This window comes from Achroia grisella, unplaced genomic scaffold, assembly GCF_030625045.1.
Source record: "Achroia grisella isolate CSIRO2021 unplaced genomic scaffold, CSIRO_AGI_Agris_v1 utg511, whole genome shotgun sequence".
NCBI lineage: Eukaryota > Metazoa > Arthropoda > Insecta > Lepidoptera > Pyralidae > Achroia > Achroia grisella.
Window position 1 is genome coordinate 272,587 of NW_026712905.1, and position 15,736 is coordinate 288,322.

Below are 15,736 nucleotides of genomic sequence, written 5' to 3' on the forward strand. Positions count from 1 at the left end.
ATATATATATATATATATATATATATATATAGATTTGTATGGTGTGCAGGCACAGAAGCAGATCTTCAACGTGATGAAGTTCGACAGCTACCCTCGCTTCCTTCGCTCAGCCGAGCACGCGGAGTGTGCGCGCGCCGACCTGCGCGGACTGCCGCTACCGTACACCAACAACGGAGCCTCGGACACACCCGGCGCCAAGGTACTCTACACCAATCGTATTCTTAACACTAGCTGTACTCGCGACTTCGTACGCCTGGAATTTAACTTTATTTTCCTAAAATAAAAGTAGCCTACGTTACTCCTTATTACATCTATGCTACCTGCCAAAAAAAATCGTCAGAATCGGTCCAGCCATTTCAGTGATTAGCCGGAACAAATAGACAGATAGACGGCAGGTGGGAGTTAGCGTTTAGCTCCTCCTTAAGTCCTTCCGCGGGTTTGGAGTGCCATCTGCACTCGACGACTATCGTCCGGTGAAGCTGTAAAGGCCAGCTGCGGCCAACAGCATTAGAGTAGTCCGAAAAAAATTACTCCCTCATATTACAACTCATTCCTTCTATTATCAACACGCCATTCAAACCATACCACGTTCATATCACGTCGGGGACACCACTGTGGTTTGGTTGGTGTTTTGTTTGTCATTCCATTGACATAAAACAAACAATCATATTGTAGCATGCAAAGACTCAAACCCGCGACAATCAGAAGTGAGGCGGTAATATTTACATTGTGTATGAGCAATAAATATAATAAATATATTGTTCGACAGTTAAAGAAGTCTGCAAGCAACGCATCGGAGCGTCGCCGCAGCGGAGGCGCATCTCTGTTGCCGTGGAAGCTGCGGGCGCCGTCACGTGACCGCGCACAACACTCGCCCCCGCCCCCGGCGCCGCCCGTCACTGACGTGAGTACATCCACTCTCAACTCGTTGGATAATTGCATAGCAAAAAAATATCTTGTCGCGTTAATTGTTATACCACGGTGGTCTAGCGGTTTAAGCACACCGCCTTACTTGTGATGGTCGCGGGTTCGATTCCTCGAACGGCACAAACATTTGTATTCATGAGCATGATTGTTTGTATCGGCCGGGGTGTTTTCTATATATAATATGTATGTATTTACGAATAAAAATTTATGTATATTTGTATCAGTTATTGGTACTAGACCCATAATATAAGCTTTCGCCTGAGATTATTATTACATATGTATCTATATACATAGGTCTAAAGCATCTCTCACAAGCCCAAACTTCTTAATAAAAAAAATTGTCATTCAAAGTTTTAGCTGATCCTTCAGATTGCGCTACAAAACTAGGCAAAAAGGCATTTGCTCATTGATAAAGTGATATACTTATTAATTTTAAATTAACAAAGTACCTGGCAATATACTTTTAATTCATATCCCCAAATTACACGCAGCCCGAGTACGCAGGGAAGTGAGTACCGCGAGAGTGTAAACACGAGTGGAAACACTTCCCATGCCATTGGCGCTGCCACTCGCGCTGCCCGGCGCTCCCTCAATTGTCGGTTTTTCGTGCGCGAGTCAAAGGACTGGCAGCGCGAGTGGCAGCGTGTTTTTACATTCAGCCCTCTCGCTCAGTTGTCGCCCGGCAATATTTCCGACAGCGCGAGTGACAGGGGAAGCGGCTGAATGTAAACGTAGCAATAGAAAGACCCTAAATTTAAATGACATAAAAACCAATTATGACAATGCAATATTAATTCTTGTGAAATACAATCGCAATAAAATCATGTACAAGTTAATGTGATAGCGGTAAATAAATATTTAACAAAGACTTGATGCTATTCTGATATTGTTATGTACACAACTATATATACACAATCTGAAATAGAGCAATGGAATATAACTTGAATAAACATGCACTGTCATTTTCAATGGAAACAGAGGACTTGGCAGTTAGTATTAGAGTGAATTAAATAAATACACTCGATATTTACTTGCAAAACGGTATACTTTTAAAAATAACTTCTGTTTACTAACTGGAATCCAAGGAAAATGAGATTGAATGAAATTGAAATCTAACTAAATAATTAATGCTAGTGGTCATCCAGTGGTCGAAATTCGACAACGAAAGAGAGGACTTTTTAACATTTCATGGATTTGACAACCTCGGTAGTCTACCGGTTTAGTACACCGCCTTACGATGGTCGCGGGTACGATTCCTCGCACGGCACAAGTACACGTATATATGTATTCATGAGTATGGTTTCAATAGAGAATAGAGAAATTAATAGAAATGTCCTGCAATTTGTATTATTCTTGTGTTGCGAACAGAGATGTGAATAAAACGACATACTTATTTCCTATGAATGTTTTAATGCCTTTCACTTAATTTTTATTTTATTTTATACTAGCTGTTCCCGCGACTTCGTCGGCGTGGAATATAACTTTATTTTTCTAAAATAAAAGATTTTTTCTAAAGTAAAAGTAGCCTAAGTTACTTTTTCTTATATCAGCTACCTGCCAAAAAAAGTCCCGTCAAAATCAGTCTAGTTATTTCAGAGATTAGCCGGAACAAACAGACAGACAGACAAAAATTGTAAAAAAATTTATTTTGGTGTATGCACTGAATTTATATTCATATGCATGTAGTAAAAATTATTATTTCAATATTACAAACAGACACTCTAATTTTATTTATATGTATAGATTATATAGAATGTATTTCTAATTGTTGTAGGTAGTAAAGTCAAGTCAGTTAACGGCGGGTCAATGTTCGTTGTGCCGGGTGGTGTTACCCGACGGTGCCACCTCAGTGGTCGGTGTGGAGGAGTCAGTAACGGTCAGGAAACTGGTGGACAGACTTCTACAGAGGCGGAACTTGATGTGCAACACGTACGATGTATTGCTGAAGGATGGTAATCAGGTAAGTCCTTTATATTGTTAAATTGAATCAAATCAAAATGTATATACATGTATTTTAGGTGCTTATAAACGTTAATTTTTTGTATTAATATTGTTTCCCTACGTTCAGTTTAGTATCAGATATTAGATTCAATTAAGAATTGTAAAGAAACTCAACTGAGCTCTTTTAGTTTTAAAGCAAATTTTTTTTCGGGTTACGTTGTATTTGATGATGACGATGAGCGTGAGTAACGCACGTGGTGGTCGTCGGCAGTGTCAAATAAATGTAACCATTTTATTAAATAAATAAAAAAAGTCGATTTTGAATACGACGAGAGTGAGTAACGAGTGGTCGGTGGCGGTGTGCAGTCGTGGGGCGCGAGCGTGGAGCTGTCGGCGCCGTCGGCCGTGCTGGGCGGCCGCGAGGCGCTCGTGGAGCGGCGCGCGCTGCTCTACATGGAGGTCGGCGGCCGCCTGCTCACCGTGCGGGCCCGCGCCGCCCGCCGCCTGCGACACGTGCTGCCGCTGCTGCGGCCGCCCGCCGCCGCCGTCACCAGGGACGGCCGCGCAGTGCACCCGGACACGCTGCTGCAGGTACGTGTACGTGTACGTGTACGTGTACGTGCGGAGACGGCCGCCTGCTCACCGTGCGGGCCCGCGCCGCCCGCCGCCTGCGACACGTGCTGCCGCTGCTGCGGCCGCCCGCCGCCGCCGTCACCAGGGACGGCCGCGCCCTGCACCCGGACACGCTGCTGCAGGTACGTGTACGTGTACGTGTACGTGTACGTGCGGAGACGGCCGCCTGCTCACCGTGCGGGCCCGCGCCGCCCGCCGCCTGCGACACGTGCTGCCGCTGCTGCGGCCGCCCGCCGCCGCCGTCACCAGGGACGGCCGCGCAGTGCACCCGGACACGCTGCTGCAGGTACGTGTACGTGTACGTGTACGTGTACGTGTACGTGTACGTGTACGTGTACGTGTACGTGTACGTGTACGTGTACGTGTACGTGTACGTGTACGTGTACGTGTACGTGTACGTGTACGTGTACGTGTACGTACGGCCGCCTGCTCACCGTGCGGGCCCGCGCCGCCGCCGCCTGCGACACGTGCTGCCGCTGCTGCGGCCGCCCGCCGCCGCCGTCACCAGGGACGGCCGCGCCCTGCACCCGGACACGCTGCTGCAGGTACGTGTACGTGTACGTGTACGTGTACGTGCGGAGACGGCCGCCTGCTCACCGTGCGGGCCCGCGCCGCCCGCCGCCTGCGACACGTGCTGCCGCTGCTGCGGCCGCCCGCCGCCGCCGTCACCAGGGACGGCCGCGCAGTGCACCCGGACACGCTGCTGCAGGTACGTGTACGTGTACGTGTACGTGTACGTGCGGAGACGGCCGCCTGCTCACCGTGCGGGCCCGCGCCGCCCGCCGCCTGCGACACGTGCTGCCGCTGCTGCGGCCGCCCGCCGCCGCCGTCACCAGGGACGGCCGCGCCCTGCACCCGGACACGCTGCTGCAGGTACGTGTACGTGTACGTGTAGTGTACGTGCGGAGACGGCCGCCTGCTCACCGTGCGGGCCCGCGCCGCCCGCCGCCTGCGACACGTGCTGCCGCTGCTGCGGCCGCCGCCCGCCGCCGCCGTCACCAGGGACGGCCGCGCCGTGCACCCGGACACGCTGCTGCAGGTACGTGTACGTGTACGTGTACGTGTACGTGCGGAGAGACGCCCGCCGCCTGCGACACGTGCTGCCGCTGCTGCGGCGCCCGCCGCCGCCGACACGGCCGCGTGCACCCGGACACGCTGCTGCAGGTACGTGTGTACGTGACGGCCGCCTGCTCACCGTACGTGCCGCGGAGACGGCCGCCGCCGCGTCACCAGGGACGGCCGCGCCGGCCCGCGCCGTACCCGCCGCCTGCGACATGCGGGCCCGCGCCGCCCGCCGCCTGCGTGCGGCCGCTGCCGCCGCCGCCGTCACCAGGGAGACGTGTACGTGTACGTGCGGAGACGGCCGCCTGCTCACCGTGCGGGCCCGCGCCGCCCGCCGCCTGCTGCTGCGGCCGCCCGCCGCCGCCGTCACCAGGGACGGCCGCGTGCACCCGGACAGTACGTGTACGTGTACGTGTACGTGTACGTGCGGAGACGGCCGCCTGCTCACCGTGCGGGCCCGCGCCGCCCGCCGCCTGCGACACGTGCTGCCGCTGCTGCGGCCGCCCGCCGCCGCCGTCACCAGGGACGGCCGCGCCCTGCACCCGGACACGCTGCTGAAACGTGCGGAGACGCCTGCTCACCGTGCGGGCCCGCGCCGCTACTGCTGCGGCCGCCCGCCGCCGCCGTCACCAGGGACGGCCGCGCCCTGCACCCGGACACGACGTGTACGTGTGCGTGTACGTGCGGAGAGGCCGCCTGCTCACCGTGCGGGCCCGCGCCGCCCGCCGCCTGCGACACGTGCTGCCGCTGCTGCGGCCGCCCGCCGCCGCCGTCACCAGGGACGGCCGCGCAGTGCACCCGGACACGCTGCTGCAGGTACGTGTACGTGTACGTGTACGTGTACGTGCGGAGACGGCCGCCCGACACGTGCAGGTGCAAACAAAAAGATAGACCCTACTAGAAGAGAGACGGCCGCGCCGTATCCGACACATACAAATAGGTACGACAAGAGAGACGTCCACGCCGTGAGCAAACACGTGCACCCGACACGTGCAGGTATGAGGAGGGACACCTACGTGCTACTGACACGTGCACCCCGACACGTCCAGGTACAAGAGAAACACGTCCGCTACTTGTACCCCGACACGCTGCTGCAGTGTACTCTACAATGCTGTGCCACGAACTACTCTTGTTACGACGAATATAGAAGCAGATTATTTTCCAGCATTGAATTACAAGATGCAGGAGCATAATCTCCTTGATCCTAAAGTAGAATATCATAATTACAGATGCCTTGATTCACGATTATATTTAGGTATTAGATACACATATATTATATATAACAAAAGTTACTACCATGAGCGTGACCGCAAATAGTTATCCATAAATTCCAGTCAAAGAATCTTGAGTTTTCATTTTGTATAAAAATATATAGTATATATTAATATGAGAATGTGTTCCCGCAGGACTTGGACGGTGCACGGCTGCAGGTGGAGTGTGTGGAGAGAAGCGAGTGCGCGGGGGGTGTAGGGGGTGCGGGGGGTGCGGGGGGCGGGGAGCGCGACGACTGCGACTCACTCAGCGAGCTCGCCGTGCGGCTGCAGGAAGACCCGCTCAAGGACGCTGATACACTGGTCTGTACCTGACATGGAAAACTAAATACTTAATCATACCCTATTATTAGAAACCTGTACACGACTTGTCCGTTCCGTTCGTCGGCTGCTCGTGTAATGGCTTTTTTTGTCAGAGTCACTGTTCACAGGCCGCCATCTTGTGCCCAATACTATAGAAAAACCAAAAGTGATAACGCTATATTAGCTGAGAAGTAAGGAAAAAGATTACAGGGTATGGGACACAGCGTGTTACCCGCAACACAGTGCTTACAATAAAGACCCAGCAAAAAATATATAATATAATTAAAATACAAAAGAAACATTGTCTTACATGTATAATAAATAAGACATATAACACTGAAATGACTCGACTCAGCTTTATGGCATGTTTTATACAAAAATACCCCTAATTATCCATGGCAGTAATGCACATGTAGTATAAAATTGATTGATTGAGTTAATTGATCTCTGAAGAACAGAGTATACTAACTTATATCATTGCAATGATGGCCCAATTGGTGGTAACTGGAACCGTACATATGTACATGAACAGAAAAATGAAAGTCGTCTCATGTGTTGGTAGTCCCACTAAGATGCAGTTTCAGTCTCGTATCTGATTCTTTTAAATACAGTTTACAAAATAAACTGCTTCACTGCTGAAGTAAATGACAAAGGTTTTACCTAAACCTATTTTACTTTAAAACCTTAGACAGAGAAATTACTGGGTAGAAAGTAGTATTTTTGAACTGGATTAAAAGAAAGGATTGGGAAGAATCGCCTGGAGCACTAGTAATAATAATCAGGACAATTCACACAGCGCTATCTAGACCCAATTTAATCTAACTAAAGCTTGTGTTATGAGTATAACTAATACAAATACATATATAGTTTTTTTTCGTAAATACAACATATTATACATAGAAAACACCCAGACCGATTCAAACAATCATGCTTTTGAATACAAACGTGCGAGGAAGCGAACCCTCGACCATCGGAATTAAGGCGGTGAGCTAAACCGCTACACCACCGAGGTCATAATATATATTTTGTAACAATTATTTTATAATTATTATTTATTATTGAACAGAGCGTGAGCACGACCTGTAGCAGGCGCGGGAGTCAGGAGGCTGGCCGTGTGCGTGCCGCCTTAAGGCCCGGTCCACCGCTACATCATCATCCGCCAGGTATGTACGCACGCATCTTGCATTTAATATACAGAGTGTAATCATAAAGTGCATACTTTACTATTACCTGTATATTACTAGCAATGATTCTCTATTTGTTGGAAGGCTGTTAGTCGTAACCTAGTCGTCGAAAAGTCAACACTAGGCTTTTAAATTATATTCATATAATTAAATTAATTAAAAAATAATTTATTCATGTAGGACATTTTAACCGCTTATGAACGTCACATTTTTTACATTATTTTAATAATTTTGTGTAGTTATCCTTAGTCATATATAAAGTATAAAAGAGGGTAACCATAAATCTATATAAATTTTTCGATGATATCTTGATCGTAATGTTTGTTTTCAGACTTTCTAGAGAATCTCCGGGAGACGCAACGGCAGAGATTACACAGCAAGTGTGACGGCCCGCTGCCCCCGCTGGCGGCGCCCCGCTCGCCGCCGCCGCTGCCCCCGAAGCCCCCGCAGCGCGCCCCCACCCTCGTCTGATGGCGGATCAGCAGCGCCACGGGTCCACGAGATCTCCGAGAAACGAGGATATCCCACAACACGGATGAAATTCGTCAGATGGTACTACTTTGTTCGACATGATGCCCACGGATACCTTTTACCATCGCACCGCTCGCCATCGACAGGGAAGTTATCCCTACACGCTAGAACCTAAGTGGTCTCGGACAGTGCGGTTTCAGAGGAGCTTCCTCCCGCGTACACTTAGATTGTGGAATGAACTACCTGCCGAGGTATTCTCGCAAAACTACAGCATGGGGTTTTTCAAGAACGGTATATTAAGGTTTCTCAAGAGTCAGCAACGTGCATGTGACACCCCTGGGTTTCAGGCGTTCTGACTACGATAACCACCATCAAATGGGCTGTATGATTGTTGGCCACAATTGTAGTATAAAAAAACCCATGCATGGGATGAACTGGCCTTCATACCTTGGTGGCTACTAATGGTTGGTTTGTTACAAGCCAAGACTTTGTAATCAAGTTGCAGATTAAGTGTTCCTCAAAATGAACAAGAAAATATTGATTTCGAGGTCTATAATACGGTCGGTTACAGTAAGAACAGTGATTATCAGATGTGCTTTATAAGTTCACCACTGTGATAGTGTTATAAATAGTAATGATATAATCTGTTATAACCACAGAGTATGGTGCTTATACATTGCACGAAATCGTTAGTCAAATTGTGTGTTGGAAACTATAACGTTTGATTTTGACGATTAAAAATTTATGTTATTTGTGTATCTAAGTATTATTTCACGAATTGGAAATTGTATTATTTTAAATTATAGTTTAACAGAAAGTGAAAACATAGCGTGTTGTAGAATATGTACAGCGCCATCTATCGTAAAAAATGTGAATTAATCCCGAGACTTTACAACGCTTGCCCTAGAAGTGCAGGATCTGACTAATATTTTAACTTTCTGGTATCGTCACAGACTTCGCTGAGCGACATCTATTATCATTAAAATGAACTATTATACATTTTGAAAGGACTCTTACACAGGTGGTCTATTCTTGATACTTGATAGCAATTATGATTCATGAAATTGGAATGTATCATACCTTTTCATGTATGTATGTATATGTATTATATTGGATGATGTAATTGATTAATGTTAAACTCAAGATGAGAACTATACAGTAGTGAAATACTGTATGAAAAATATGCACATTTTTTTTTATTTTTCTAAATATCATCATGATAAAATATTTGAGTTTTACGCAAGCAATGTTTACAAGATATACATTTACCGTATTCACAAAAACGTAAAATTTAGAATTTCTATACAGAAGAGGAAAGAGACGAAAAATTTCTGTCATAAATAACAAAATTATTAAGTTAACGAATTTTTTATTTGTATAATAAAACAAATAGAAATCTGAAAGTAACTATTTCGATGATTAAATATTTACGTTATTTATGTAAAATTATCTGTTATACAAGATAGTTCCTTTGTGAACTCGTTAACAATTTTATAATTGTGCGTTTAACGGCCTTATGAATAAGATGTGTTTATTTACATTTCGATCTGCTATGGAGTAATGCTTTAATAAATATAAGATGTTTGGTTGTAGATAACGTAATTCATTCCATAAAATGAACGATCGTACAAGTGAAAAGTGAGGTTGAAACGGAGTGAGGTTGAAACTGTTGTATTTTTTTTATTGTAAATAAATTGTAATTAATAAATTGATGCCTTCCATAGTACATAAGACTGCACTAATTTAGATATTCGTGTAGGTATAATGCCTCTTTATCTCGACGTAGGGTACTGACGAGTAACTATTAAAATTTAAAATACTTTCCTAAATGTAAAATATTATTGTAATTTTATAATAATAATTAGTTTGAATAATTCACACAGCGCCATTTAGTTCCAAGGTAAGCAGAGCTTGTGTACTCGACAACTGATATAATTATTTTTTGTAAATACATATTAAACATAGAAAACCTTGTGTTTTCACATCGTACTAATATCCTATTGGCGAATGTTTATTATACTAACGCTTAAAAGGCAGTATGAAATTTTATCTATTTATTGTGGAGCTAAAAAACACAAAACTAAGTTTCATTATGGATTACAATATGAAAAATGAATAAAAAACTTTCATAAGTATAGTTATAAGCATCAATACCCTTATGTTTATTACCACCGAGGCAATTACTAACAAGAAAGTAAATAAATATGTGTACTATTTATAAGTGTAGGTACCGAATAGACCATAGTTAATTTATTGTTATAATACTTTATAAATGTTTAATGTGCAATGCTGCATTAATATACATTATTGTTATAGAAGACATTGGTGGCTAAGATAAAAGTGAATGGCAATAAACTGATTTTCAAGTGTTTTAGTTGTTTTACTCGCTTTTTATTACTTACTTAATCTACCTAAGGGCTTTTTGGGCTGCAGCCCAGGCCCCAAGGATTCAAAGGGCCTCCAGTGCTCACTGAAACGTTATTTAGAATATAAAAAAATATCTAATAGGATTTTAAAAAACCTATCATAAGGTTGGCAACCCTGAGATCAATCAACCCATGTAAATGCGCGTCTATCGAAAGGAATGGGTAATTTCTGGTCGCTTGTTTTTGATCGGTGTATTTTTTTAGTTGAGTAATATAATTAGGTAGGCCCCTAAGTAGATTTAGGGCCAGGCCCAGGGGCCCACAAATTCTCGATGCGCCCCTGCTTGCTCTGCCCGCAGTTTACCCGCATGAAATTTATAGATTATTAGCTGTGGTCGCAATTGCGCGTTAAATTTTAATAGAAAAAAAATATAGTCTATGGGGCTGTTCAAGTATTACGTAAGCAGATTTATCACAATTATTTACCCCCCATCCCCCGTTGTCAGCAAAAGTAAGCAAAGCTCTTACCCCCTCCACCCATGCTTATGTTATTCTCATGCATAAGCTATATTACTGTAAAGTTTCATCGAAATCCGTTAAGTAGTTTTTGCGTGAAAGAGTAATAAACATCCATCCATACTCACAAACTTTCGCGTTTTTAAGATTAGTAACGCGTACATTCGACGTGGAGTCCTAACTTGGACAGCCTTTACAGTTAACTTCCATCTATGTTGTATGAAGAGGTACTAGTGGAAATGTTTCAAGTTTTGACAGAAATATATAATATATAAAAAGCAACAGAATTTATTACTAAACTATTTTTTTACACAGCTACATTATTTGTCGGCTATAGCCGGAGTTTCTTCCTCCTTTGCTTCCGGCTCTGGTACCGGGTCCGGTTTACAGCGCGTCAACTTGGAGGGTTCTTTAGGCGGCGCCCAGTCGGGTATGATCTTGTCGTGCACACGCCAAGTACCGTACATGTTGGAGAGATGTTTCTCGAAGACTACATACTCGAGAACGTCTTTGGCTAGTATCTCACTGCCGTGAATGAGCCGACCGAACCGATCGTACACGGCTAGCTGCTGACGAGTGTGAAACCGGACGGTTACCTGAAAATAATAATAATATGATTATTTTCTCTACAAAAATATTGACATAATATACAGTGTAACAGATCCATTTATTTTATTTTTTACTAAACTTTAAGGCACACAATAAAATATATAGTACAGTACATTTGGCGAACTTAACACCATTTATCTAATATCATTACATAGTATAAAACAAGTGGCTGCAGCTGTCTGTCTCCATGTATGCTTAAATCTTTAAATAAATAATAATTTTTAGACAACACGATCAATTTTGTTAGTAACAGCTTAATAACATAACTTATCCTAAGTTAGTAATAACATAAAAAAAAAATTAAACAAAATAAAAATTTTACGTATTACCTGTCCCAGTCAGTCTGGACCTGGGACAGTCTATTTTACAAGCAATTGCCTTCAGGACACAATTCACAAGTGATCAATTCTAGGTGAATTTGTCACGATGGGCTAACTGACCTGACCTCATGTTCATCTTATCATCCTCCACTGGTGCCCCGCCAGCGTAAACCGTTAGCGCAGGCGGGTGCACCATTCCATTATCATTCACAAAAATAGTAATAAATCGGGGGGAAAGAGGACTGTTAGTAATGTGGACTGATAATCTCATTGCTAGCAATGTACCATGTCAGGTTGACCTCCACGCGGTTCCCTCTGGAAACTATCGTGATAAATTACTGGTGAATTTGTCACGATGGGCTTACTGGCCTGACCTCATGTTTATCTTATCATCCTCCATTGGTGCCCCGCCAGCGTAAACCATTAGCGCAGGCGGGTGCACCATTCCATTATCATCCATTAGAAAAAAAAATAGTAATAAATCTACGCAACGGATTTGGAAGCGTTTTTTTTTAAATAAATAGAATTATTCAAGAAGGAAGGTTTATATGTATAATACATGTACACCCGTGCGGAGCCGGGGTAGCTAGTTTAATGATAAAATACAGATTTGTAGGGCACTGCATGTACTAGCTAGGGTATCAAAAGACACTACAACTGCTAGTCTATCTATCTATTGTTAAACGGGTGTATGATTATATGATATATTAATGAAGTATGTAGACACATCATATTGCAATGATGAGGCTATGTTTTATAAAAAAAAAATGTTTTTCATATATATTGTGACCTACAAATGTAATATTTCTGTCAAACTTAAGACCCTTCCTTTCCCTTTCCTTATATATATCTATGTATAGTACCTCTCCAGATAACCTAGATATAAGTTAAATGCAAAAACAGTCCTCGTTAGGACTCCGCGTCGAATGCATGTGTTACTAATCTTATAAACGCGAAAGTTTATAAGTGTGGATGCATGTTTGTTACTCTGTGCAAAAACCACTGAATGAATTTTAATGAAACTTTACAATAATATAACTTATGCATAAGTATTGTAGTAATGTGAGTAACTTGTACATAGTAGTATAGTGCGTTATAATTTTCACGCGAGTGAATCCGCGGGCACAACTAGTGTTTGATAAATCCAATACAAACCTGTCCAAATATGTTCTCTTTGCTAACGATGTCGGTGCACCGAGCATGTACTATTCTAGGCGGCTCCAAAGAATCCAAGAACCTCCATCTGATCGTCTTCAAATATGAATTGTGCCTAAATTCCGGATAAGCCTTCTCAGTAACATATAGACGTAGTGACTTCTTGTCGCCATTCACTAAACTCTCATGCGCTGCTATGTAAATCTTCTGTGCTAGTTCGGGAAACTGTTTTGTCTCGAATTCCTCTTCGTATGACTTTATTTTGCGGATGGCCATCATTGATTTTGATTTTTTCTCAAGTAGTTCGACTGTTTGTTTGGCACGCGTGGTGGATATGACCGATGCTTTGCCGTCTCCTTCTGGTGGTACATAGGGTTCGAACACACCACCTGCAATTATAAATCGATATATTGTTGTACTTTAAAATTATTTAAATGACAAATGTGCATGTCAATAGTAGTTTATGCTACTGGGATTGTCTCTGAATATCAGACATAGACACCTAAAAATGTACACAACGAAAACTAGGTTAAAAAAAAAAAGGAAATACAGTTGAGTTTTTGTCATTAATAAATTGCTTAAATCCTGGCAAGAACCTGATATATTTTATTAAAAAAAGGAAAATTAATGTAGGAGAAGAATGGAAAGAATTAGCTGGAAAGATAAAATAAGGAATGAAGAAGTGCTTAAGAGGATTAAAGAAAAGAGACAGATCATAAAAATTATTGAGAATAGGCAGGGAAGAATATTGGGCACTTGATACGACACAACTAACTATTGACGACGACAACATTATTGAAGGAAAAATAGATGGAAAGAGAGGAAGAGGAAGACCAAGACACAGCTATATTAAGCAAGTTAAAGAAAAAGTTGGAGTTGTGTTGTATCAACAGCTAAAAGGACTGATGGAAGATTGTGGAAGGTGGCGTGAGCTCCACCGACAAGAGCACAGCTCTTAAATTATGAATAAATGATTGAATGTAGGAGTAACATGGGTCTAAGAGGGAAGAGCATTGTTAGTAATGTGGACTAATAACCCCATTACTAACAATGTACAATGTCAGGTTGACCTCCACATGGTTCCCCCTTAAAAACATTGTGATAAATTCACAGTAAATTTACCAAGATGGGCTAAGTGACCTGACATGCTCATCTTATACTCCACTGGTGTCCCCCAGCATAAATTGATAGTGCAAGTGTGTGCAACATTCATTATCATCCATAAGAAAAAAAACATAGGTCTATATCAACCCAGGGGTCTATGACAAACTGCAAATAGTCTATGACAGTGGTGATCTTGTTGTTTTTACTTTATGTTTTTAACACTAAACTTTACTACAGTTATAAATTTACAATCAATACCAGGTAAGAATGGGGGATCTACCCAAAACAGAAAAATATGACAAAGGGTCTATGACACAAAAAAGTTTGGGAACATCTTATCTAGACTATTGCAACATCAAAACAGAGTGATAATGGCAATTTAGTTTTTGTAACATAGGAATATAAAAAGCCATCACAGTTTTAAAAGAGTTAGGTAATCTCAAGTTGGTCCGATAGTCTAGAACTTCAAGTTCCATTATTACATTGTAACTAATATTATGTGAAAGTGAGATTGTTTGTTATATATTTACGTCTAGACTATTAATTCAATTATGATCCATTTTGGTAGACTTTCTTTGTTATCAATATCGCCAAGCCTTTGTTATGATGAGATATGAAAATAAAAAAAGGATATCAAAAAATGAGAGAGTTACAAGAATGAAATATGAAATAAAAAATAAATAACCACCCACCTGTAGCAGATATATAAAAAGGTCTCTCCATCCATGGTCGCGGTGGAAGAAGGCCCCGCTCTTTCATTTTCTGTCTGATTCTCTCTGGAGACATGGCACTAATATCCTCATTGTGATCAGGTAGTTTAAATTTCATAAATTTTAGGGCTCTAAGTTTTTTAAACTTGGGATCCCAATGTTTTGATGTTGTAGTGCGCATCGACTGAATGTAGACAGCTGCAGGGGAAAGCCGCATAGCGCCCATCTAAGAATTATATAAACATATTAATTATAGAAAGACATCTAAAAGAAACATACAACATTTGAAAAAAACAACAGATGAGTAGTTGTTGCTAGATTGCTCTCTAATATATCATTACAGATCAATAATTATAAATATTAAATGTGGCCGTTGAAATAAAATTTATTATGCGTTAAAAAATAATAAACTAAAATATAATTTATAAAAGAAAATAACTAAAATTGTGTACTCACTTTTGACAATAGTGAATTGGCCATGTTAATGTTTAGTTGTTTTGTACTGTAACATCTATTTGCTGTAACATTTAATTGTTTAAATTAAATAATAATAAATAATATAGGTTATATATATTTAATTATATTTTGGTATGACGGATAAATGAATGATATTCAGCGATAGATTAATCGATCATTGAATATAAATCGGAATAATCATCGATATTAAGTAGTCTGTGCGATGATTACTGGTATAATATTGATGTTTAGATATCGATACGTAGAATTCTAAATAAGTAGTCTGTCATGTTTAGTCTTCCATAATACATCCACGGTAAAAGAAGACACTAAAACGGCAAATAAAAATATTAAAACAATGAATATTTCTCTCTTCTTATTTACAGTACATCGATAACTAAAGATCGATTCTCCATGTCCTCTTAACATCGACTATTTTTACGGAATTCATAATATGTTGCCACCTCGAAAATTTAAAGTTTTCTTAGGAATGCCATTTAGCACACAAATATTATTTATCTGTATGATAACGCTGTATTGATAATTTATATTAGCTAATATTTAAAAGTATTCCGACAAAATGTCAAATATTACTTCTGGATAAATTTATTTTAATATGCAAAATTAATAAAAGAAGAACATGTCCGCAGTTAAGAAAAAAAAATGTCTATGGTGTTTTGTTTTTCTGCCATTTTTAGTCAAATAATT

General features: G+C 42.1%; 2 protein-coding genes across 2 annotated transcripts in view; one reads left to right on the forward strand and one right to left on the reverse strand.

The window, feature by feature from the left end:
• Nucleotides 1-8,091, forward strand: part of LOC131846550 (regulator of G-protein signaling loco-like) — a 109,667-nt gene extending 101,576 nt beyond the window's left edge. The window contains exons 7-14 of the mRNA XM_059195885.1: nucleotides 50-199; nucleotides 770-904; nucleotides 2,702-2,887; nucleotides 3,235-3,463; nucleotides 3,496-5,612; nucleotides 5,970-6,137; nucleotides 7,204-7,300; nucleotides 7,653-8,091. Coding sequence (XP_059051868.1) covers nucleotides 50-199; nucleotides 770-904; nucleotides 2,702-2,887; nucleotides 3,235-3,463; nucleotides 3,496-5,612; nucleotides 5,970-6,137; nucleotides 7,204-7,300; nucleotides 7,653-7,792 — 3,222 coding nt within the window. The 3' untranslated portion in view covers nucleotides 7,793-8,091. The remainder of the gene's footprint in view (nucleotides 1-49; nucleotides 200-769; nucleotides 905-2,701; nucleotides 2,888-3,234; nucleotides 3,464-3,495; nucleotides 5,613-5,969; nucleotides 6,138-7,203; nucleotides 7,301-7,652) is intronic.
• Nucleotides 8,092-10,960: 2,869 nt separating this feature from the next.
• On the reverse strand, nucleotides 10,961-15,397 carry LOC131846508 (large ribosomal subunit protein mL45). The gene is made up of 4 exons (XM_059195834.1): nucleotides 15,029-15,397; nucleotides 14,555-14,798; nucleotides 12,759-13,147; nucleotides 10,961-11,270 (listed from the first exon to the last, which is right to left on the reverse strand). The coding sequence occupies exons 1-4, from the start codon at nucleotides 15,050-15,052 to the stop codon at nucleotides 10,995-10,997; spliced, it is 933 nt and encodes a 310-aa protein (XP_059051817.1). The 5' UTR covers nucleotides 15,053-15,397; the 3' UTR covers nucleotides 10,961-10,994.
• Nucleotides 15,398-15,736: the final 339 nt, after the last annotated feature.

Excerpts from the sequence above, each read along its gene's own strand:
- LOC131846508 (XM_059195834.1), bottom strand. The coding sequence starts at position 15,052 with ATGGCCAATTCACTATTGTCAAAA. Across the intron at positions 14,799-15,028 it reads CCAATTCACTATTGTCAAAA|ATGGGCGCTATGCGGCTTTC; the intron begins GTGAGTACACAA and ends TATAATTCTTAG. Across the intron at positions 13,148-14,554 it reads TTTTTATATATCTGCTACAG|GTGGTGTGTTCGAACCCTAT; the intron begins GTGGGTGGTTAT and ends TTATAATTGCAG.